The following is a 23182-nucleotide window of genomic DNA, read 5'->3' as shown; positions in this document are numbered from 1 at the left end:
AATTGCATACCATAAAGAAGTATAATTAGGATATGTCAATCAATATGAATAAGAAATAAATGAAAGGATAGGAGATGTCAGAAAAAAATAAATCTCAATAGAGGTTCCCAGAGCTATTCAGCATGAAGGAGGGATTCTTTCTAGACAAAGAAGGACCCAAGGTCAGGGATAGAGTGGGCACTGTTGTGGCTTAATGAGCAAAACCTGTACCTGCAATGCTGGTATCCCATAAAGGCACTGCTTTGTGTCCCAGCTACTTCACGTCCAATCTAGCTAGTTGGTAATGGCCTTGCAAAATCAGTGCAAGACAGCCTAAAATATCTGGTCCCCAGAACCCATTTGGGGGACCCAAATGAAGTTCCCAGCTTCAGCCGGGCCCAGTCTCTAGCCATTGGAACCATTTGGGGAATAAACCAGCAGATCGAAGATCTCTCAATGTTTCTCTCAATCTTCCTCTGTAACTCTTTCAAGTAAATAATAAATATTTTCAAAGGACATGATGTGGCTACAGCACGAAATCTATCAAAAAGCGGTGTTGATGACACAGAGCAACAGAAGGGAGCAAATAATGGAAATTCTTGAAAATTAATACACTTGCTGCTCATATGTATGGGAAAGCAGGGGACCATTGCAATGCTTTAAGGAATGCATGTTATTTTTTACCTGATATTTTAGGATGGTATGTTTACTTTATGAAGGTCTAATTGGACAGTCACACTGGTATCTCATTCAAAGTAAGTTTAAGTTGGAAATCTTGAAATAAAACAAGAAATCAACTTACTTTACAGACTCTATTGCCTCCAAAAGTAGCAGATTAATTGGCTGAAGTTCTTGTGTCACAGACATTACCCTCTTGAAAACACAGACTCTGAGCCAAGCTATAGGAGCACTCATGCCTGCTCTCACACTCTAACACTCAAAGTGAATGATGGGCAAAGGGAGTGAATAAAAGTACAGATTGTAATGTGTTTCTGTGGAAAGGAGATACCCGAAGAAGAAACTTGCTTTCCAGCAGAAAATGAACTGTTAGATGAGTCTGTGCTTCACCAATAGGATAATGCAGTTACAGCAACCATTTTCCATAGAAATATCAAATAAATACACTGGAGTACATTTTGTCTTTTGTGGAAATAGGTTATGGTTTTGTTCTTTGTGGGTTTGAGATTCATTTATCTGAAAGGCAATTTTAAAAGTGTGTGTGTGAACAGTGGAAAAAGATTTTGAGGAAATGCAAAAAGTTTGTATTGGAGCACATTCTTTTTAAGAGAAAGAGAGAGAAACCTTCTACCTGCTGATTCCCCAAATGGCCACAACAGCAGGGGGTGAGCCAGACCAAAAGCTAGGAGCCAGGAGCTCCCTCTGGGTCTCCTAGGTGAGTAGAAATTGCCCAAATACTTATGCCATATTCCACTGCCTTCTTAGGCACATTAGCAGGGAACTAGATAGGAAGTGGAACCGTGAAAACATAAACTTGCACCCATATGTGATGCTGTGAAACAGGCAGCACATTAAACACTATGCTACAAATTAGGCCCCAACAAGTTATTCTTAAATACATGATTTTAGTAGTAGATGAACATCAATGAGGAAGTAGAATTCGTGATACAGAAACTTCGTTTGCAGATACATTTGTTAAAATACATGTACCAAATAAAAGGATTGGGATTTTCTGATCTTTTCAGAGCACTGAAAAGGTGCTTACGTCATGTGCTTAAAGACTGAAAAGCCAAGTTCAAATACACTAAAACAATTTTAAGAATATTAAACCAAATGTTATTCTTGTCTTGAGTTAGACATCAGTTAAAAAGTACAAACGTGGGGCCAGCACTGTGGCATAGGAGGTAAAGCTATGCTACCAGAGACATGTGCATCCCAGCGGGGACTGGTTCATGTTCCAGTTGCTCCACTTCTGACCCAGCCCCCTACTAATAGTCTGGAAACACAGCAAAATGGTCTGAGTGCTTGGGCCCCTGCCCCCATATGGGAGATCCTGACAAAGCTCCTGGCTTCAGCTTGGCCCAGCCTTGGCTGTTGAGAGCATTTGAACAGTGAACCAGCAATTGAAAAATCACTCTCTCTCCCTCTCCTGAACTCTAACACTCAAGTAAATACATCATTTAAAGAAAGTAAAAACTTGTAAATTCACCTGTCACACATGTAAGTCAATCACTAATCTTGTATTTTTTCTAAAGACATGATACTTCTGATATTTTCCTTAAAAATGCCTGTGTGTATTCACATGTTGCCAGCTTGATGATCCTTACTTGATGCCATCTTAACTCAGGATACATAGGGAAAATGGAGCATCAGGAGGTGGCAGGGCCAGTGGGACAGAGAGATGCCCTAGTGGCATTAGTTAGCATGTGTCTAATAGCAGGACTCTTCACAAGAATGGTTAGAAACGATTGTCTGTGGGACCTATGTCCCACCCATGAGTGTTTTTGTCAGAGAGGAAGAGTAGGGATAGTAATCTTTTGGATTAGTTCTTGACGGAAGCTGTTCAATGAAATCTAGCCTCAGTTTTCTGTACTTGCATCACTTCTTGGCCTTCTGGCTAAGGTCAAGTGTAGTCATCGGTACCTGCACACCCAAGAGAACCTATCAGCATGTCATGGTAAGGTAGCACACTTTGGGTCATATTGGAAGGGAAACAGGTGAACCAGAAATTAGTTAACTCCTAACCTTAGTGAGCATTTGTCTTTTTTATTCTTCTGCCAATAATCTCTTGTACAAATATTTTTACCTTTCACTTTCAAGATATTCTGTGGCTGTTTCTGTTGTATTATTTATGGAGTCTCTGGTCACATAATCTGGGTCTGCAAGTGGTCAGCAGTTTTACTGCTGATGAAAAGGTGACCTCCGAGAGGCCATCAGTGATTCTGATTGTGGTTCCTCTACATGTTAATTCATTTTTTCATGTGTATAAGGATCTTTTCCCTGTATTCAACTGAAGAGAGCTTGATTATCATGTGTTGTGGCAAAGATCACTTTTGGTCAGCCCTGTTGGAAGCTCTGTGCCCCTCCTGTATTTTGTTTCCCAATTCTTTCTCCAAATTAAGGAATTTTTCCTTTATTATTTTATTGAATACATTTTTAATCCCAGCTTCTCTTTTTGTACCTTTTGGAACTCCCATAACTCTCATATTAGACCTTTTAATAATGTCCCTTAATCCTTGAATGCTTTTCTTAGCTTGACCCAGTTCCTCTTCCAGCTTTTTTAATTTCCCCCCATTGTTGAAGAAAATGTCTTCCAATTTTAAGATTCTTTCCTCTGCCTCACTCATTCTATTATTGGGGCTTTCCACTGAATTTTTAATTTGCTCCATTGTGTTCTTCATTTTTAATAATTTGATTTGGTCTTGTTTTGTGACATATTCCTTAAATTCCTTGAGTTTCAGTACATGCTTCTCCTTGTTGTTAAGAAGCCTTATAATGGGCTCCCTTACTGGACCACTGCCCTCACTGGCAAGTGTGAGAACAGAGATCAGGGGCAGACAGGCTAGGCAGGGTTACAATACCTGTTGGCCTGCATGTAAGCTGAGTTAGAGGAGAGCCAGGATGGGTTAACCGACCAGACCCAGTGTTGTGTACATAATCCAGAATAGGTGTGGGCTGGTTGAGGTTTGTCACAGCATCAGCAAGAAAGCACTGGGACTGGCAGCAAACCATTTCAAGCTAGACCACAGAACCACTTAGAGAGTATAAGATCTGGGAGTGGGACCAGAAGGGAAATTGTGGGCACCTCTCACTGATTAGCATGAGAACCAGGGCTGGGGGCAGGGCTAGACAAGTAGTGACACCCACCAGCGTGAGTGCGGACGGGATCGTGGGGTTGGATGGGTTGACCTAGGTTTCATCATCCATTGAGGTATATGAGAACTGAATGGGACGTGAAACAGACTAAACAGACTAAACCAGTCTTCTGCTCATACAACAAAGCACAGAAACCAGGGTATGGGGAAGGCCTAGGTGGAGGTTATTGGGGGTCACTCTGACTAGCAAGGCCTAAGCAAGGGCCAAGTGTATGGTAGGCAGGGCAAGGCTGGGCTGGGCTGGACTGCAGCACCCATTGGTTTGCATAGCATGGGGCTGGAGACAGAACTGACCCAGAAATTGCCAGTATCTATGTGTGCACTGGCTGATATGGGTAATGGAAAGAGCCAGACCCTGTACTGGCAAGCACACACGAAATTCAGGTCTGGGATCACTTCAGAAGAGGTTTCTTTGAGGATTCACCCAACTGAACTGCTGGACTCAGAACTCCAACCATGGGGAGAATTGCAGGATTTGTGGTCTGACTGTGGAGTGCATGTGTCAGAACTAGGCCCCCTCAGCAGCTCAGATGGAGCAGTGGACAGCATACCCAGATGCACAGGGAGGACATGTCAGTCCATTGAGGCGTGCAAAGGACATCTGGTACCATAACAGAGAAAGGGGCAGAATAAATTCATCAACTATGCCAGGCAAGTGTTGGCAGCAAATATCTGGGTGAATGGAGACTCAGGTGGATGATGTCAGCCAATGGACCTTGGAAGGATTTCCTCATCCTTGGAATGGTGAGACCAACATTTCAGAACTATCGAAACCACCTAAGCAGAACTTCAGAGCATGCTCCACACTGGGGACCTTAGGATGGCATCGGGTGGCTATTACCCATCACCGGGTGCTGAGGCAGTTGGGAGGCTGGGTGCAGCTTCTTCCCTTATTTCCCCCATTCCCCCAGAAACAGGAAAAAGAAGAAAGAAAATGTGGAAACAATGACCTCACGTACTTTCCCCTAACCCTCAACCCTTCCCAACTTAATCAACTATGTAAACATCATCAAAAATAAAACTTTAAAAAGGAAGCTTTACAAAAAGTTTTAAAAATTCTTTATCTGCCATTTCCTCAATGCATTCCTCAGTTAACGCTGAGGTTGACAAAGACTTTTGCTGCTTTACAGGGGAGGCATCAGTAATATTCATTGTGCCTCTGTCTCTTCTGTTATTCTTCCTCACTGCTATTCTCACTGCTAATAGCAGATTCCTCTCCTTAGGTCTGGTTTTTAAGCCGTGATGCCGTGTTCTAATCTATAGGTGGGTTTTACTGATTGTGTTCAGTAACCAGTTCTTCCTTTTCAGTCACTTGTGCTATTTCCTCCAGCATGTTTCAGTCCCAGGTTCTTGTGCTAGACTTCCACCATAATCTCCATAGCCCCAGCTCCTGGCTCACTGCTTTCTACCCCCTGTGATCCTGTGCTGTGGCCACACCATTGCCTGCACAGCTCTCCTCTCACTCTTGGTTCAAGCAGTACCCGAGATTAGGGAGATACCAGTGGTGCTAGTCTTGCTAGGACATCCTGGCCATTAGGTCTGGGGGCTACTCAGACCTATGTTGCATGGAATCTGTAGGGTGACAAGATGATACTATTTTTCCTGTGAGACCAAAGCAATGCATTGATCCAGAAGTGAGTTCTCTCCTGGCTCAGCACCTGTGCAATTCACTGTTGTTCCTGCAGCCCCACAGCCTTTTCCACAGCACACAAAATAATGTCTGATGTGGCACTGGTGTAGGTCTGGAGGCGACCCAGAACTACTTTGAGAGAAATCCGTAGGATGCTAAGTTGGTACTGTTTTTCCTGTGGAACCAGTACAATGCATTGGGACCAGTGCAACAGCACCTTACCCCCCAAAGCCAGCCTTTTCCTCAGTACACAAAATGACATCTGATGTGGCCTTGGTGGGCATCTGTGCCTGCTGATCATTAGGTCTGGAGGCCCCTGGACCTATGTTGGGTGGAACCTGTAAGATGACAGGTTGGTATTGTTTTCCTTGTGAGCCCAGTGCAATATGTGGAGTTGGAAATGAGCTTGCTCCTGGCTTAGTCCACGCACGCCTTGCTGTTGTCCCTCCAACCCCACAGCCTTTTCCTCTGTACATAATGTGGCACCTGATGTGGCACTGGTGATAATCTGAGTCATGAAATCCACCCTGTTACTGTACCTGCCTGCTTGAGCTCTGCCACTCTGCTTCCATGGTTGAATCAAGCAACTCAGCAGGATGGGCAATTCTATGCCTGGCTCCATCTCCTAAGCTCCTGGTGAACTCCCCTTCCCAACTAGCCACTGGTGGAGCTCCAACTGCCAATCGTTGACTATCACCAGAGTATCTGGTGACTGCAGTGCCACTCTGCTGTCTCTGCTGCTTCCTTGAGTCCATGGGTATCGAGTGTCTCTCTGCCATTGGCCTGTCCTCTCCTGTTTCTCAGGATTGTGGTCTTTCTGCTCCACCCTAGCTAAGGATTCTCTTCCATCTATTTAAACATGTCCTTAAACTATTCTGCCATCTGGTTTCTTTTCTTCTTTTTAATTTTTGGGATATGTAGTAGGCAGCTCTGCTAGATGAGCTTTTGTGAAAAAAAAAAAACAAATAGAAATTCCATTCTCTCATTTCCAAACTCTATATAGACTGAATTGATACATAACAATCATACAATCTACAAATATGCAATGGAAAAACAATATAAACCATACCAGAAGGGAAGCGATTGAACCAGGACTCAGCCGATTCCTGCCCAGTAATCAGCATTTCCTTTCCTACTTCTCTTTACTCTACCCATTATCTACAATACTATCAGTCTCAGTTTACCTTGTTCACTCCATTGTCATCTATTTTCTAACACTTAGCTAGTTACCTCTCCCCATCAGTGTCTTAGCTAAGCCTGGGAAAAAAATCAGGCCTCTGATTTCAGTCCTTCAAGATGTCCTCACAATGGCAAGTGGTAATTTATGGAAGAAAACAGTCCATGCATTACAGTTACATTCAGATAGAAGGAGGTCTGGAAGCCAGCTCACCCCTGGGTTTTCCTCAGCATCTCTCTCCTAGCTTCTACCATCCTATCACTGACTCTCTTCCTTATTTTTCTCTTGATTATTTGAATGGTTAGTGTTTATTTTCTGTTATTCTTGAGTACTGACAAAGGTCTTAAAGACTGAGTCTCAGTGACCTCAATTCTAAAGCAGTTTAATCACCAGCTCTTAAAAAGAAATCGAGGGCCCCACCTCGGGGACCTGGGATGGCTGGCAGGAAGGGTAGGGCTTCTCCGGTTATCTTCGCATTTAGCCCAAATACAGAAAAAATAATAATGTGGAAACAATAGTATTACTCACTTTCCTGTAGCCCTTGACCGTTTGTGCTCCAATCAACTACGTAAAGACTATAAAAATAATTTCCAAAAAAAAAAAAAAAGAAAGAAATTGAGAGGGGTCTGGCGTGATGGCTCAGTGGCTCCAAGTCCTCACTTTGCACACTCCTGGATCCCACATGGGCACCAGGACATGTCCTGGTTGCTCCACCTCCCATTCAAGTCCATACTTGTGATTACACCCACACGAGAAACCCTAGAAGAAGCTCCTGGCTTCTGGCTTTGGATCAGCTCAGCTTCAGACATTGCAGCCACTTGGGGAGTGAACCAGTGGAAGGAAGATCTAGCTGTATCTCCTCTCTGTAAATTTACCTTTCCAACGAAAATAAATACTTAAACAAAGAAGAAATCTTGGAACAGTTGTAGACTCCAATTTTTTCATATAAAGCTTTATTGGAAAGTCAGATTCACAGGGGAGAGACAGAGAGGATAGATTTTCTATCTGCTGGTTCACTCCCCAAGTGACAGCAATGGCTGGTGCTGAGCTGATCCAAAGCCAGGAACCAGGAGCCTCCTCCAGGTCTCCCATGCAGGTGCAGGGTCCCAAGGCTTTGGGCCATCCTCTACTGCTTACCTAGGCCACAAACATGGAGCTGGAAGAGAAATGCTGCAGCTGGGTCATGAACTGGCGCCCATATGGGATCCTGGTGCATGCAAGGCTTTAGCTGCTAGGCCCTGAACCACAAATTTTGATTTTTATATCTGTTATCTTGTATTTTCTCCTTTACTATTGAGATTGTTGAAGCTCATTTCCATTGCAATGATGCCTGGACAGAGTTTTTAGACAAATTTGGCCTCAATAGTGCCACACTGATGTCTCTGTGAAGCTAACTAAGAACTGAATTTTAGAGAGTAAATGTTTCATGCAACATTTAACATGGCACAAGAGATGTAGAGTATCTAGGTTCAAATCCCAGCTCCACTCCTGGTCTCAGTTTCCTGTTAACATGCAACTGGGAGGTCGCAGGATATGGCCCAAATCCTTGGGTACCTGCCATCCACGCAACAAACCTGGGGGATAATTCCAGGCTCCTGACTTCCAGCTTGGCCCAGCTTCAGATGTTGTGGGCATTTGGGGAGTCAACCAGCAGATGCTTCTCTCTGTGCCTCTCAAATAATTTTTTAAATTTAAAAAAAAGTGATTTGGGGGAAGAGTTATAGACAAGTGAACCATCCTCAAGTAATCCGACAGGTAGGGAAAGTGAAACAGACACCAGCCTGCTTCTCCTGCTGAATCAGAACATTCCTCCTGACTTCCTCATCCCACCATTACCCTCCCTGCCACCACCACTTTATTTCTTTTATATATATATATATATATATATATATATATACTCTGTGTTTTATGGTCTGTTTTAGTATCTTCACATTGGTTTGGCCCCAATATAAAAAACCATGAGAGTTGTTTGTGAACATCCCAAGAACTGAGATCTAACATGTCATGGAAATGTATAGGGCCGTAAAAATGTGGATAGCAGACAAGCAGGACAGGACCATGACACTTTCTGTTTTCCAGCAAGAACCCATCTCTTACATGGTCTGTTCCTACCACTCTCTGCCCTGCATTAATTCCTGCCTGCTATTACATATTTGCTGCTCTGCTGTGATGCAATAGCTATTTCACTGAAACTATGGGTAGCCTCATGTTGCAACTTTTCCAACTATGACTGTACACAGCAAAAGACTCTGGCAACATGTTTTATAACATTAAAAAATGCGTTTTAAGGGCCCAGCGCAGTGGCGCAGTGGTTAAGGTCCTCGCCTTGCCCACCCAGGATCCCATATGGGTGCCGGTTGTATCCCAGCAGCCCCGCTTCCCTTCCAGCTCCCTGTCTGTGGCCTGGGAAAGCAGTTGAGGATGGCCCAAAGCTTTGGGACCCTGCACCCACACGGGAGACCCGGAAGATGCTCCTGGCTTTGGATCGGCATAGCATTGGCCGTTGCGCTCACTTGGGGAGTGAATCATCGGACGGAAGATTTTCCTCTCTGTCTCTCCTCTCTGTATATCTGCTTTTCCAATAAAAATAAAAAAATATTTTTAAAAAAATGCGTTTTAAAATCAGAATCCATATAGAAAGTGGGATGGGATCCAGCAAAATCTTCCTCCTTAGCTACCTCTTCCCTCGTCTTTCATCCCTCTATCATTGACCACTCTTTCATTCTCCCCTTTTGCCCTCCGTATTTGGTGATCATCTACTTAGCTCAATGTCTTCTGAGAGGTTTTAAGAAACTCAGCCTTAGTGTTACCACCCTGAAGAATGGCTCACCAGCCCGAGGAGGAGATGTAACAAGAGGTTATGGATAAATGAAACACCTTAAAGTAATAAGACAGTGGGGGAAGGATAACTCCAGCGTTTATGCCTTAGCTATACTTCTTTCCTAACCCCCACCTTCCTTCCACTGATCTCTCTTTATTTACTCCTGTTTTCTTTCTGGAAAAATACATTGCCATCCTTGTGTTCATGTTTTGACATAGAGTTGAGGGGTTATCTGACCTGCCTTAGGATCAGAGGTATCATAATCATAACAAGTCACCAAAGACTACTATGGAAAGGCTCAATGTCTTTAACATGTGGCGACAAGTGAAGACAGCGACCCAGAAGCCAACAGAATCCTATTATGGAGTAACTCCTTCCTAGTTTCCATCATCCTTCCCTCTTGGTCATTCCTCCTTTCCCCTCTTGCTGTGGACACAAGTTCTGCTGTGATCATGTCTCAAAAGAGGTCTTGGAGAATCAAGCCTGAATTTTTATAATATATGAACTGAGGAATCACTTGTAGAGTATAGCAATGTTTGATACAAAAACGAAATTCTTTAAAAAAAAAAAAAAAGCTTTCATGAAGGGAAAGATGACCCAGAGCAAAAACAAATTTCTGCCTTTTCACTAGAAAACAGTTTTCCTAGTATACCTCCACTTTACCATTCACCTCCATTCTCTTTTCCCTTCCTACTTCGCTGATACTTGCATGTCAGCTCTGTTTCAGAAGGTTTGGGAAAAAAAAAAAATCCAACCTTGGTTATCTCAACCTGGAAGGCTAAGGATTGTTCTGTCTATATCCTGGGCACCAGAGCAACCTTCAGGCCTTAAAATCTGACAAGAAATTACAGTCAGCAAAATGTATGCAAATGACAGAGAAAGCTGGGACCCAGAGTCAGCCAACTCTTGCCCTTTAGCAACAAGATGCTTCCTTTTATCTCTTTAAACATCTGTTGTGTCCTTTTTTATTTCCCACCTCGCTTCTGCTTTCCTCACATTGTGCAGGGGGCAGTTATTGCTATCTGCCTTCATCGCCTGATCATCTTTCAGGGCAATCACCAAAGCTATGGGTCTACACTCTGGTCAATGAGACCAACTTTGAGTGACATTCCCTATTTGTTTTGTGCTGCTGTTGATGCGTTCCATCCCTAGAGAAGAACCAGGCTATGTCTGCTTAAAAAATGTGGATTGACTAAGAAATGTCTAGATTCCCAGTGGTATATTTGAAGAGTGATAAAAAGATGAGTGCACAGTATCCTATAAAGATACTTCCATGGGGTTGATATGTTGTTGCACAGTGAGTTAAACTGCCTAAATGTGGGCATTCTGTATTGAGTGCTAGTTCAAGATCCAACTGCTCTACTTCTGATCCAGCTCCAGGTTGATATGTCTTATAAAGCATCATAAGATGATCCAAGAACTTAGGTTTCTGCCACCCCTGATAGGGTTCCTGGCCCCTGGCTTCAGCCTGCTCCCAGCACAGCTGCTGCAGTCATTTGGAGAGCAAATCAGTAGATGTTAGTTCTCTTTGTGTCTTTCCCTCGATCACTCTAATTTTGCCTTTCAAATGAATTTCTAAAAAAAAAAAATTGTGACAATGTTTCCATATTACAACACGTTCATTGAAGTAGAAGATTCCTAAGTGGAGTTATGCAAGACCTACATGGCAAGATAAAGGCTTGTGGGAATAAGTGAAGGGGATCACTGAGGTCAATTTGAGCTGGACATTCTTTTTTATTTCCTTGTCCAAGAAAAAGGTAGAGAGTGCTTGTGGCCTGGGAAAGCAGAGCAGGATAGCCCAGGGTCTTGGGACCTTGCACCCATGTGGAAGACCCAGAAGAAGCTCTTGGTTCCTGGCTTCAGATGGGCTTAGCTTCACCGTTGTAGCTACCTGGGGAGTGAACCAGTGGATGGAGAATCTTTTTCTCTGTGTCACCTTCTCTCTGTTAATCTGACTTTCCAATATAAAAGATTTTTTCTAAAGTCTTAAAAAAAAAAACGGTAGGGAGGGCAGGTATTTAAGAAGTGTGTTACATTGGACAATAGCCAGACGGAAGTGCTGGCTCTTGGGCCTTAAGGCAGAAATGAGATTTCTGGTGTTCTCCCTCCCTCCCTGTTGTTAATTGTACTTGCCATTTTAGCATGCTGTGGGTGCTAGGCAAACAGGAGTGTGACACCTATGAAAGTGAGAGAGATTGGTTTCTAGTGCATGCTGTGGCTATTGACCCTGGGGACCAGGATGATGGCAGAGCATTTTTCAATCCCTTTCTCATAAGAAAGGAAGTCCCACTTGAGCAGGCTAGGTTTTTCATATCCAGACCCAGAAAACACCACAGAGCTTACTCTACATCCACGGCAGCAGATAAATAGGAAGCTGATCAATGTTTTGTGTCATATTTGTGCAAAGCCAGATATATTCTAGGCATGAAACATGAGTTAAAGCTATTATTAAAGTTTTCTCCTTAGCCTTTTGTTTATATTTAGGGGGCAGGAGTAAGGAGTTGGCTTAAGCCCTAGCAATAGTCCACTAGACTTCGCACACAAGCTAGTCTCCACTGATTTTATTGTAGGGAGAAGCACATAGGAGAAAACACCAAGTTTTGATTTTCTAATAAAGGAGACCTTTGTTAAAACAGTAGTAAGTTTTCGAAACAACTTAAGGTTCTCAGAGAGGAGGAGCGACTCTGTCAAACTCTGAGGCTCCACAAATTCCACATGATCACTACACCTCAATAAAAACTTCTTAGAATTAAAAAAAAGAAGGAGGAAAACTAAAGAATTGGTAGAGAAGTAATTCATGTATGCACATTCCTCACAACTCGCCGAATAGCACATTTAAGGTTTATGTATTTCATTGAATGTAAATTTTACCTGAAACAGAGAGGAGGAAAAGAACTGTACACAAACAGTGCATTCCAATTAGCGACCTGCGTGTAGAAGCCTTCAGAGGTGAAGAATGCTAATGACTACAACCTGCTCTCAAATGCATCCCAACAATGAAATGGATTGATGGATGGATGCAGAAACATTAATTATAGAATCTAAGCAACAGCTACACAGGTGTTCGCTATGATTCTTTCAACTTTTCTATACACTGAAAATATATAAAAATGTTGAATATAGTTCTAAAAGAAGGGAAGAATATTCTTCCCTTTTCTCTAGGATTAAAAATACTGACTTTAACACTTCAAGGCCCCTAACTCATTATCAGAAATTACCCAGGGGAGGGGGTTCAGCAGAAGTAACAGCAATACCGGTCCAGGTGCACAAGTAGGCAGCAATGCCCAGTGGGGCTAATGGTACTCAGGTAGAAATGGCTGAGGTGTGATCTCTGGAGAAACTCCTGCAGGAGGTTTAGATGCCAGGGACACCAGATGGCAAGCAGAGGAGGTTAGGAAGAAAATGGTAGATGCTATGCAGATGTCAAGACTCATTTATGGACACATGTGAGATGCTCCCTGGGGTTTGTACCATCATATACAACCAAGCTGTCAGCTTCACTCATTGGCATTTCTGTAAATCACAACTGTCTAAAGCGCTCATTACTAGAATTTGAAGCAGTCGGCTGGGTTAGGCACCTTCGGCTGAAGAAAAGGTTTTTCTGTCTTAGAGTCAAATTTGCTCAACCTTTTCTCCAGTTATATGAAACACTGTATTTGGAGTCCGTGCAAAAGGCTGATAATTCAAGTAACTGAAATTAAAATATTGGCTTTGAATCAGCACTTATTTATGCATGTGGCAGCTACACCAAATAAAGACCCAGGCACTAAAATGGAGAAGTATGTGCTTTCTCCACCATGTATACATTTTCTGAGCCATATTACCTGAAGGATTTAGTTTATAGCCAAGGCTTTCTTCATTGCTAAGGAGTGGTCCGAAAGATGGAGAGATCGTCTCATGCTGAGCAGTCCTGTAGGCATGGAGAGAATACTCCACCTCTCACAATTTATATTTCCTCTCAATGTCTTCCCAGGGTTTTACTGATATTTTGCTGGAAAGAGTCATGCACGGGGGAGCCAACATTACAGGTTTCCAGATTGTCAACAACGAAAACCCTATGGTTCAGCAATTCATACAGCGCTGGGTGAGGTTGGATGAAAGAGAATTCCCCGAAGCCAAGAATGCACCCCTAAAGGTAACGTGATAACCCAAGGCCAACTTTTCCAATCATCTGCATCTGGTCCTCACATTCTTGCGACCATCCTCTGCCCAAGTGGTCTTCCCTCAGAAATGATTCAAAGATGCTACCGTATTTGAAAAATAAAGAAGCTGCAGAGAATGAGATTTTTTTTTTTTTGAAAATCCAGGATTTGGGAATAAGTTAACTTCATTCTTTAATGAATTTCATTTGTAATATGCTCATAACAATTTACACTATTGCAAGAACTCGAGCCAGGCAAAGGGTGGAGGCAGTGGGAATAGGTTAGGAAGATTGATAGCCTGAAACAGAAAATTAGATTTTACATTATTTATGTGATCGCTTTGTGTTAATAAGTTCCATGAATCTCAGAACACCCAGGTGAATCAGGCACTAGTACAGAGTGTGTGCTGCCTATATGTAGATTGATCAGAAATGTTTTCCTGCCTGCAAGAGTATCTTTAGAAATAATTACATTGCCTTGGTTACTCATTTTGACAAACTCAAGATAAGACTATTAAAAGCAGAAACTTTTACTTAAGGTGCATATTTGTTGTATATATTCCTCTAAGGCTAGATATTCTATTCAAATTCTACAAATGCATTCTTAAGTAATTCATTTCCTCAGTACATCGATGCAAGTATGAAGCTAACTTTAAATTCTTCCTTCCCGGGATCTGCTAGAGTGAAAGTATGTGCCACGGCTCTGATAGCAGGTGAGGGATCGAGCAGAGCTGGAACTCTTGCCTAAACATGGAAGGCAGAGGTGAGGGGAAGTTCCTTTCTCATGCTTCCCTGATACACATTCTCACATCCTTACTCCATGACAAGAATAGTGGGTAACAGTAGAGAACAGGCACCAGAGAAGAGATGCTCTTTATCACCTATGCAGGTCCACTCCAACTGGGTCACATCAGAAAGTCATCCCAGTGACAACCTTACCTTACACACTTGGGATCGCCATGAGCTAAACACAACTTTTGCCAGAAGTTCAGCCATTCGTTAGTTAAGGGGCAGCCTGATGGTACAATAATTAATCATGCCAGGTTTCTTCAGGACAGTCTTGTTTTAAAATATTCTGCCCCGTGGTCAGATCAGTTATCCTAACTGGTTTCAGTAAATATGGTCACAGTCCCAAGGAGGAATCCTTTCTAACAAGTCTTTTTGTTTTTTTAATGTACTAAATGATATTTATTCTTTCACCACACTTTGATTATCTTACACGAGGGTACTTTTAAAATTCCATGAAGTAAAAGTTCAGTTCTGTGTCCAAATCCTTTGAAATCCAAGCATACTTTTTTTATAATATACATTTTTGTGAACTTTTTGAAAACCTCTTAGCCTGTTGTATGCATGCATTGCAAACATTCGTGCCCCAAAATTACTTTTAGTTCACTTTTCCAAGAACTTTTTAAATAACCCACACCCAAATCTAGATTTTTATAAAATTTCTCATCTGTATTTTTTGTGATCCTTACAAGTGATGGAGAACAGATGAGATAAATTCATTGATTTGCTATTTTAGGAGGTGCCTGCAATGCACCAGACACCACTGGACTCAGGAAAATCAGCAAGAATAAAGGGTGTGAAAAGAGTTTTGTCTGGTAGTTTATGCCTGTGTTGAGATGGAATTTGCACAAAGAGAAAGGAATCTTAGCTTTGAATTATTCATTGATAAAGCATGCTATGGGTAATGGAAAGTTCTAGAACCTGCTGAGAAGACCTATTCAGGTTTATAGGTAAAAACCTTTCAAAAAGACAATGAAATATTTAAGTAGATGGTTACAATTTTAAAAATTACTTGGCTTAGTACTAGTCATTCCAGAAACCCTTCTGAATTAAACAGACAAAAAAGTCCACTATTAAAAACTGACATACAATATTTCTGATTTGGAAATAAAATTGCCAAAAGATTAAAATCCTGATGCTTAAGTTAATCTATATTTTATGAACACTTATTTTCAGGGCACTTTTCATGAATTGACCATGGGAAGTTAAAAAAAAAAAGCCAAGAATTAAATGGTTTAGCAAGCCAGGCCATCACAACAATTTATGCAGAGCACTCAAAAGAAAATCAGCACCATGTTGACTATGTACAGCACAATAGGCAAGTACAAAGATTACTTTTCACAAAAGAACATATGGTCCCTGTTAGTTATACTTGAAGATTTTCTTCTGAAAGAAAAGTAACATGCGAAATGTCAGAAAAGTAAATTGACAGTTGTGGAAACAACAATGCACTCACTCCCGATTGTATTTGGACATAATACATATAGAGAGAGAACTCCCTAGGACTTTTGGTTTCATCAACAGCATTCTATATTCTACCAGTATTTGTCAGCTTTATAAAATACATCAGCTTATATTAATCATACTTTGTGGATTCATTTAATGAAAAGCCATCTACCATTTCAAGTTGTGGATAATCAAATCCCTCGTATTAAGTGAATGGCTTCATCCCTGATACAGCGTAACGACATACCCAAGGAATAGAAAGTAAATGTTCTTCCTTGAAAGATATAGCATCATGGAGTACCGCCTATGAATTGCCAACATTATCAGATTTAAAACTCAGTAACAATTGCAATTCGCTACAATCAAAAAACAGCTTTCGTTTTTGCTACCCCCCTATCAAACAAAAACTGGTTCATTGCTGGCCAGAGGTCCTAGCTCACTGGAAGCATGCACCAGACAGAAATGATTAATATCCTCCTCAAATTAATTTCAAGCTGTCTAACTTAGCTATTTTCATTTCCCCTAAGTAAACACTAGATCAGAATTTTCTATTATAAACAGCAATAACCCAGTCTTGCTTTGGGATATACCGTTTCCTCTCTGATCTACATATGCCATTTCATAACTTTACACTGTAAAAGACCTGGACTTACACTAGTCCCTCATTCAACATGAGACATTTTGAGAACAAGGGAGATATTCCCTTTGAGTCATTTGATCTTAATAATCTAAATACATGCTATATGAGGTAAGAAACATCTTCTTCTCAAATGAATCAAAGATCAACTTGCCCAGTGAGATCGCCTGATTCAAATCACTAAGCAGGTGATTTCATAAAGCAAGAGGTGGAAATGAATGAGAATTATAATGAAACAAGGCAAGTTTTAAGGATGGTACTCATCATCTATATTTTGTTTTGCATTCATTCGTTTCAGTATACATCTGCCTTGACACACGATGCGATACTGGTCATAGCAGAAGCTTTTCGCTACTTGAGGCGGCAGCGAGTGGATGTGTCCCGGAGAGGCAGCGCTGGAGACTGTCTAGCAAATCCTGCTGTGCCCTGGAGTCAAGGCATTGATATTGAGAGAGCGCTGAAAATGGTAAAAACCCGCAGCAGGTCGTTGGAGGGTGGGAGGGGCTTCTAAAGATGCTAACAGACCAGACTTGGAGTTTGAGAGAAGACCTACTAAAAGGAGTAGGACCAGAGTCCATAGAATCTCAGGACATGCAGATCGCATGAATATGAATATTTATTATTTACCCAAATCTAGAAATTTAAATGTAGGATTTGATTCTTTCTAAATATTTTATTTTCATAAGATTTGCTTATTTTTATTTGAAAGCCGGAGTTATGGGGAGAGAAGGAAAGACAGAGAGAGGTTTTCCATTTGCTGGTTCACTCCCTAAATGGCTGAAATGGCCAAAGGCTAGACCAGTTCAAAGCCAGGAGCTTCTTCCAGGTCTCCCAATGTGGGTTGAGGGGCCTAATCACTTGTACGCTTCTTTGCTGACCTCCAGGGCACCAGCAGAGAGCTGGATAAGAAGTAGAGCAGCAAGGACACAAACCAGTACCTATATGGGATGCCGTAGCTGAGGATGGAGGCTTAGTTAACTGCACCACAGCGGAAACCCCAGGACATTATTTAATATATATATTTCACCTTATTCAATTGTTTGAAAGGCAGGCACAGCAACACAGTGAGAAGAAGAGATAGTAGAGATCTCCCATCCACTGGATCACTCCCCAAATGACCACAACAACCAGGGCTTAGCCCAGCCAAAGCCAGGAAGCAGGAACTGGTCTCCAACATAAATAGAAGGGGCCCAGGGACTTGTAGCCATCTTCTGCTGGTTTCCAAAAAGTCCATTAGAAGGGAGCCAGAGCAGAGGCAGAGCTGCCAGGATTCAAACTGGTACTCCAATATGGGATGATGGCATCACAACCCACAACTTAACCCACTACACCACAACATAGGCTCCAGGCATTTCTTGAAACCTGAAAAATGCCAAATTTAGAGCAAATGAATGTCCACTTCTATGTTGTGTTGTAGACAGTAAATAGAACGCAGTACCCTCAAAAGTTATGGACTAAATGCATAGTTCCAAAAAATTCAACCTTTCCGGAAAAAAAAAAAAACAATGTTTTATAGACATTGGAATATTGTATGAGACATTCCTAGTTTCAGGACGGGCATTTAGAAGGATGAGAGCAACCTCTGATTCATCAAATCATTAGCCTGGACAGGGTATGGAACAGAGCCAGTGTGGTAGTATTAATGTGGTCAAAAAGAACACTTAGACTATTCTGCACCGAGAAATGCAGGAACATGATACTTTTGTAGGGCTACTTAAGAACATTTTGCCCAATGCCTTGAAGAAAAAGCCTCAAGAAGAGTACAAGGAATCAATGGAAAGATAGTCAAATAGGTCACTTGTTTGTCGTATTTATTGCTCAGGGGATCATTCAAGGCTTCAAGCAGTGGCTTTTGAACAGATCCCATTATTTACACTAGGAGCAGCATCACCCATTCAGTGAAGCTTTCCAAGCAAGATCTTGCTCCTGAATATTTTGCTTTATGCCGGCCTCATGTGCATGCAAAGATTAAAACAAGGCTTTAAGAGTACAAGAATCTCTTATTTCTACTCATTTAATTACCCTGATGTCTGGGACATCCAAATCAACAACAAGATAGGCCATGATAAGATAATTCTGTGTCTAACCCAGCAATGAAGAATTTATAACAGCCTCATAGCTACATCATTTTGTGCAGTTGGCTGTCTTAACTGCTCTCTTCAATTTGCCAAGTGGGAAGCATTCAATTAAAAGGGGTTAGTAGCCCCTGTGTCTCTCTCCAAGAAAGAGATACGACTCATTTTCAAATCATGCAGATTTTTATGTCGTGGTGTCAGTTCCCTAACAAATGCCCTAAGTGTAGTTTTATGGAGGTAGCACTGCACAATTCTGTAGAGTAGTTAATTAAATTCAACCTTCTTAGCAGTTACAAGATTTGTCTTGTCAGGTGAAACATAATGATGAGTGAAATATAAAACTCCATCAGAATGAATCAAAAGGATACTTCATCAACAAAATCTCAAGGGACATGAGCCAGTGTGTTCAATGGACTCCCCCTTTTTGGTACAAACCATTATCTCCCCAAAGAAAGAACTGGCTACCAGAACAAAGGACAGGAAGTTAATTTGGCCAGAAAAAAATCAGATTGGTCACAGTGTTACAAAGAATGGTTTCTGCATGTCTAATTCACTGATGCAGCTCAGGGTATAAGGCTGATCAGTAACCTTCTCCAGGCTAGGCCTTCAACTCGAGTGGAAGGATACTTTACCTCTTTCTACATGACCCCTCCTCCCACTGCTCTAGAAAAGCTGGGAAGCATCAACTTTTTCCAAAAGCAGAGAGTAGAAATGCCCTATTCACAAGGACTGTGAGCAAAGCTGCTCTAAATCCCTAAATGTTTCATGAAAACAACTCGCATTTTATTTGAGTTCACAAGAAGTGCATGTGTATGGTGTAAAATCATCCGTCACTGTAACTATCACATTATTGTTTCTCCATAAGTCATCCTCTTCCTTCACAGAAATCTGCCAAACAAAATTATTTCCTGGTACAGGCTTCAAAGGGGCCTATACTAACAAACAAAAAAGGGCATTATTCATTGATCAAATATTTATTAATAAGCTATAACTATGTACCAGGCTCCATATTACTATTCAAAGATGATATACAGTGAGGGAGTTCACCTTTAAATTATAATGTATGAACAAGTGCTCTGAAATACATGAAAGCTACCTGTAGATTTGATCATTCTCTTCACAATCAGCACGTAATGCAAAGATCAGCTTTGGCCCTAGCAGATATTTATCCGTTCCGAAGTTTAACTCATAGAAACTTGTTTAAAACACACTGATTTAGCACCTTCCCTATCCCAGATACTGTATTAGTTTCTGAAAGTAAAGAAAAAAAATGTCTCTCATCTTCAGATGTTTTCAATCTAGAAAAGGAGCAAGAAATAGTTAATATATTCAGGTTAAGACCTATACAGGGTGTTAAGAATTACAGGAGGGATCCCAGATGTGGTTGTAGGCAAGTGTCCTTGACATTCAGTATTAGACCACAGAACTTCTCTCTGATGATAGACCTACTATGCCACCTGAACATTAAAATCACCAGATCTGGAGTCTCCTGAATATAACTTTCTATATTGGACATAACTCTGTGACTATACAGTTTTACAGAGCGTGTTCAGATATAGGCTGGGTCTTCATAAATATGCTATTAGTTTTTAAAGTATTTTTTAATTTTAATTTTATTAAAAAGGAAGAGAGAAAGGGGGTGGATCTTTGATCTACTGGTTAGATCCCAAATGCTCACAAGAGCTCTGAAGGCTGGGCCAGGTAGAAACCAAGAAGGTGGAGCCTCATCCATGCCTCTTACATGGATGGCAGGAGCCAAGCACTTGGGCCACCACCGACTTCCAATCAGGGAGGGCATTAGAGAGATCCAGAATTAGAACCCAATCAGGAGATCCAGAATTAGAACCCAGAAGTCTAACCCAGGACACAGGTGTCCAGAGTGGACTCTTAACTATGGCAGCCAACACCTATACCTAGAAACATACACTTCTTAGTGATCCATGAAGGCCTTGCTATTTCAGTAATGAAGAATTTCCTTAATAAACTCCTGTGCCACTCTTTGCCTAACTCCTCTTCAAGAATTCAATGCTCAAAGTGGAGCACAAAGAGTCTTTCACAGCAGGCATCAGTCCCATCCTACTATACAAGCAATTTCTATCTCAAAGGTCCTTTTCTTTAGAACAATGACCACCTTCTCCACAAGCCTATGCAGATAATAGTGCCTAGGATTGTTGAGTCAGTTGGACCATCATCTTCCTGCCAGTTAATCACACTGGAAAAGTTCTCCTTCAACAGAAAGTCTCCATCTAGCAATGAGCAAGACTCCTTCCCCTTAAAAATGTTTCATAGTATTTGACATAAAATTGCCCTTCTGCATCTCAAGCCCATTGCCACCTGTGAGTTGACAGCTTGTTGGTTTCTGTGACAAAAAAAAAAAAAAACAATATTACATCCGATTACTCAAGAAAATGAAAACTTTTTTTCTCTGAAGCAAAATCTTTGACCCTTATTCAACAGTCAAGTAAAGTAATTAATGGTAATGACTTATATTTACAGAGGGTCTTTCATCTAGTGTGCCTATCCTATTAAATAGTATAGGCTCTCCTCCCAACAGAAATGACCTCCTGCCGGCTCCAAAATACTAGGCCTATATCCTGCAGAAGTTATGGTATATATGAAAACTGTATTTAGCATCCCAAAAAGATGTTCAGATTTGCAGTATCTCTTTGTTCTCTAGTGCATCATATACCTGGTCTATTAGACTTGACAAATTTCATCAGTCTTTGGATTACTTGTCAATTACTTAACTCTGCTACATACCTATAGCTGGGCACAGGTTTAGTAAGAGAAAAAAAATTCATTTTTATTACTATAGTAGCTGGTAAATACATCACTATTTAAAAAGTAAAATAACGGATTAATAATAAATATAGCTAGAATGCAATGTAGCACTGACTACTGGCCAATCTTAACACTACATATGTGTCACTCATTTAATCCTCCCCAAAAGTGTGAAGGGATAGTTACTAGTAGGACATATCACTTTACAGATTAGGCCACTGAGGTTGAAGAGAAGTCACTAAGGAATAGTAGGTGATAAAGGCGGGACATGAATCTAGGAGGTCCAGAGCCCAAGTTACTAGAATCCAGTCATGCTCAGGAATATGGGATAAAGCAAGACACAGCCATGGCTTCTAAAAAGTACACAGTTTCGTACAACACACTAGCACAGAGAAGAGAGTAGCCTAAACAGTATTCATAGGAAGAACTCATAGAAATGTCAAGTCCCTGAACAAGTTTCCTCCCCATAAGTAACAGCCCCTCGCATCCACTGCAAACTTCTTAACCTTTCCAAAACCATATTTTAAAAATATGGTGAATGAAATGAAGAGCTGTATAGACTGGATCTGGTGACACAAGCTCAATTACTCCAGATAAGAGTGGCTCAAGGTTTCAAAAATCTGTCAGCAAACTTCATCACAGAGACCTACAAGACAGTAATGCAATGCTATTTTTAAATTTTACATTTTCCCTTTATACCAGGTGCAAGTACAAGGAATGACTGGAAACATCCAATTTGACACTTATGGACGTAGGACAAATTATACCATTGATGTGTATGAAATGAAAGTCACTGGCTCTCGAAAAGTAAGTAACTAAAGCAGACACTCCCAAAAAATCTCTCGGAAATTGACAGCATTCAGATGGAAGAAAACATGTGTTCGGAAACACACATAAAGCAAATACCTACACATCATTTTTGTCTATTTGGTGAGGAATACAAATAGATATGATGCACAGAGTTATTTTGTAGTAACACTGATTCATGCACACAATTTTAAAGGGATAATTTTTCTCTGAGACAGAGCCTATAAAAGCAACAGAATCAGAATTTAAAAATAAAACTTCCCACAATAAATGAAAAGACTGACAAATCGCAGAATACATTACTACCTAACAAAAATCTACCAGAGCATATAAGATTTTAAGGGCAAAATGGTTATCTTTCCACTTTGCTAACTCATCTGCCAAATGGAGTCTGCACCAAGTCCAGCCTATGGCTGAATGCTCTATGGCCACTCTGCTTCCATCCCTAATAATTGAGTTAGACATAAAGTCGATATTCAGTATTCACTTAATTTTTAAAACCTCAGAACACAAAATATCATGTTCCGTTTCTGTAAGATACTCAATGGTTTCCCAGCCACCTTCCATCTCCCAGCCAACAACCTTACAATGGGACAAAATTATTCCATAAACCATAAGCAAAGGTAAGGTAGAAATGGGAACCCCACAACAAAAGAACATCTATATGTGCGTTAGTCATTGGGTCCTTGTAAAAGATCAAGCTACTAAAAAAAAGTTTCATGCCACAACAGCATTTGAATTTCCTGTAGTATTTTTTGAGTGAAACCCAGTTGAATTTTCTAGGCTGGCTACTGGAATGAATACGAAAGGTTCGTGCCTTTCTCAGATCAGCAAAGCAGCAACGACAGTGCATCAGCAGAGAATCGGACCATAGTGGTGACTACCATTCTGGTAAGTGTGGCTGCAGGTAAGCAGGCTTTCTGTTTTCTGAAAAGCATTTTTCAGCAGTAGGAAAGACTGAATGCCTAAGCAGTGAGAACTTCTAACAGGGCATCCCAGGAACCTCTTGCCATGAGAACAGGATGTCAATTTTAAGAGGAAAGATAATGAGTAGGAATTTGGAAGTTTC

General features: G+C 41.1%; 1 protein-coding gene across 2 annotated transcripts in view; it reads left to right on the top strand.

Annotated features, from left to right (window-relative positions):
- GRIA3 (glutamate ionotropic receptor AMPA type subunit 3) overlaps positions 1-23182 on the top strand; it is a 303894-nt gene that overhangs the window by 198075 nt on the left and 82637 nt on the right. For both annotated transcript variants that reach the window (XM_040999897.1, XM_040999898.1), the window contains exons 7-10: positions 13414-13575; positions 16749-16916; positions 22009-22113; positions 22897-23004. In XM_040999897.1, the coding sequence (XP_040855831.1) occupies positions 13414-13575; positions 16749-16916; positions 22009-22113; positions 22897-23004 (543 nt within the window). The remainder of the gene's footprint in view (positions 1-13413; positions 13576-16748; positions 16917-22008; positions 22114-22896; positions 23005-23182) is intronic.

This window comes from Ochotona curzoniae, unplaced genomic scaffold (genome assembly GCF_017591425.1).
Source record: "Ochotona curzoniae isolate NIBS_2020 unplaced genomic scaffold, NIBS_Ocur_1.0 scaffold_1852, whole genome shotgun sequence".
Lineage (NCBI taxonomy): Eukaryota > Metazoa > Chordata > Mammalia > Lagomorpha > Ochotonidae > Ochotona > Ochotona curzoniae.
This window is presented reverse-complemented; position numbering and strand designations above follow the sequence as displayed.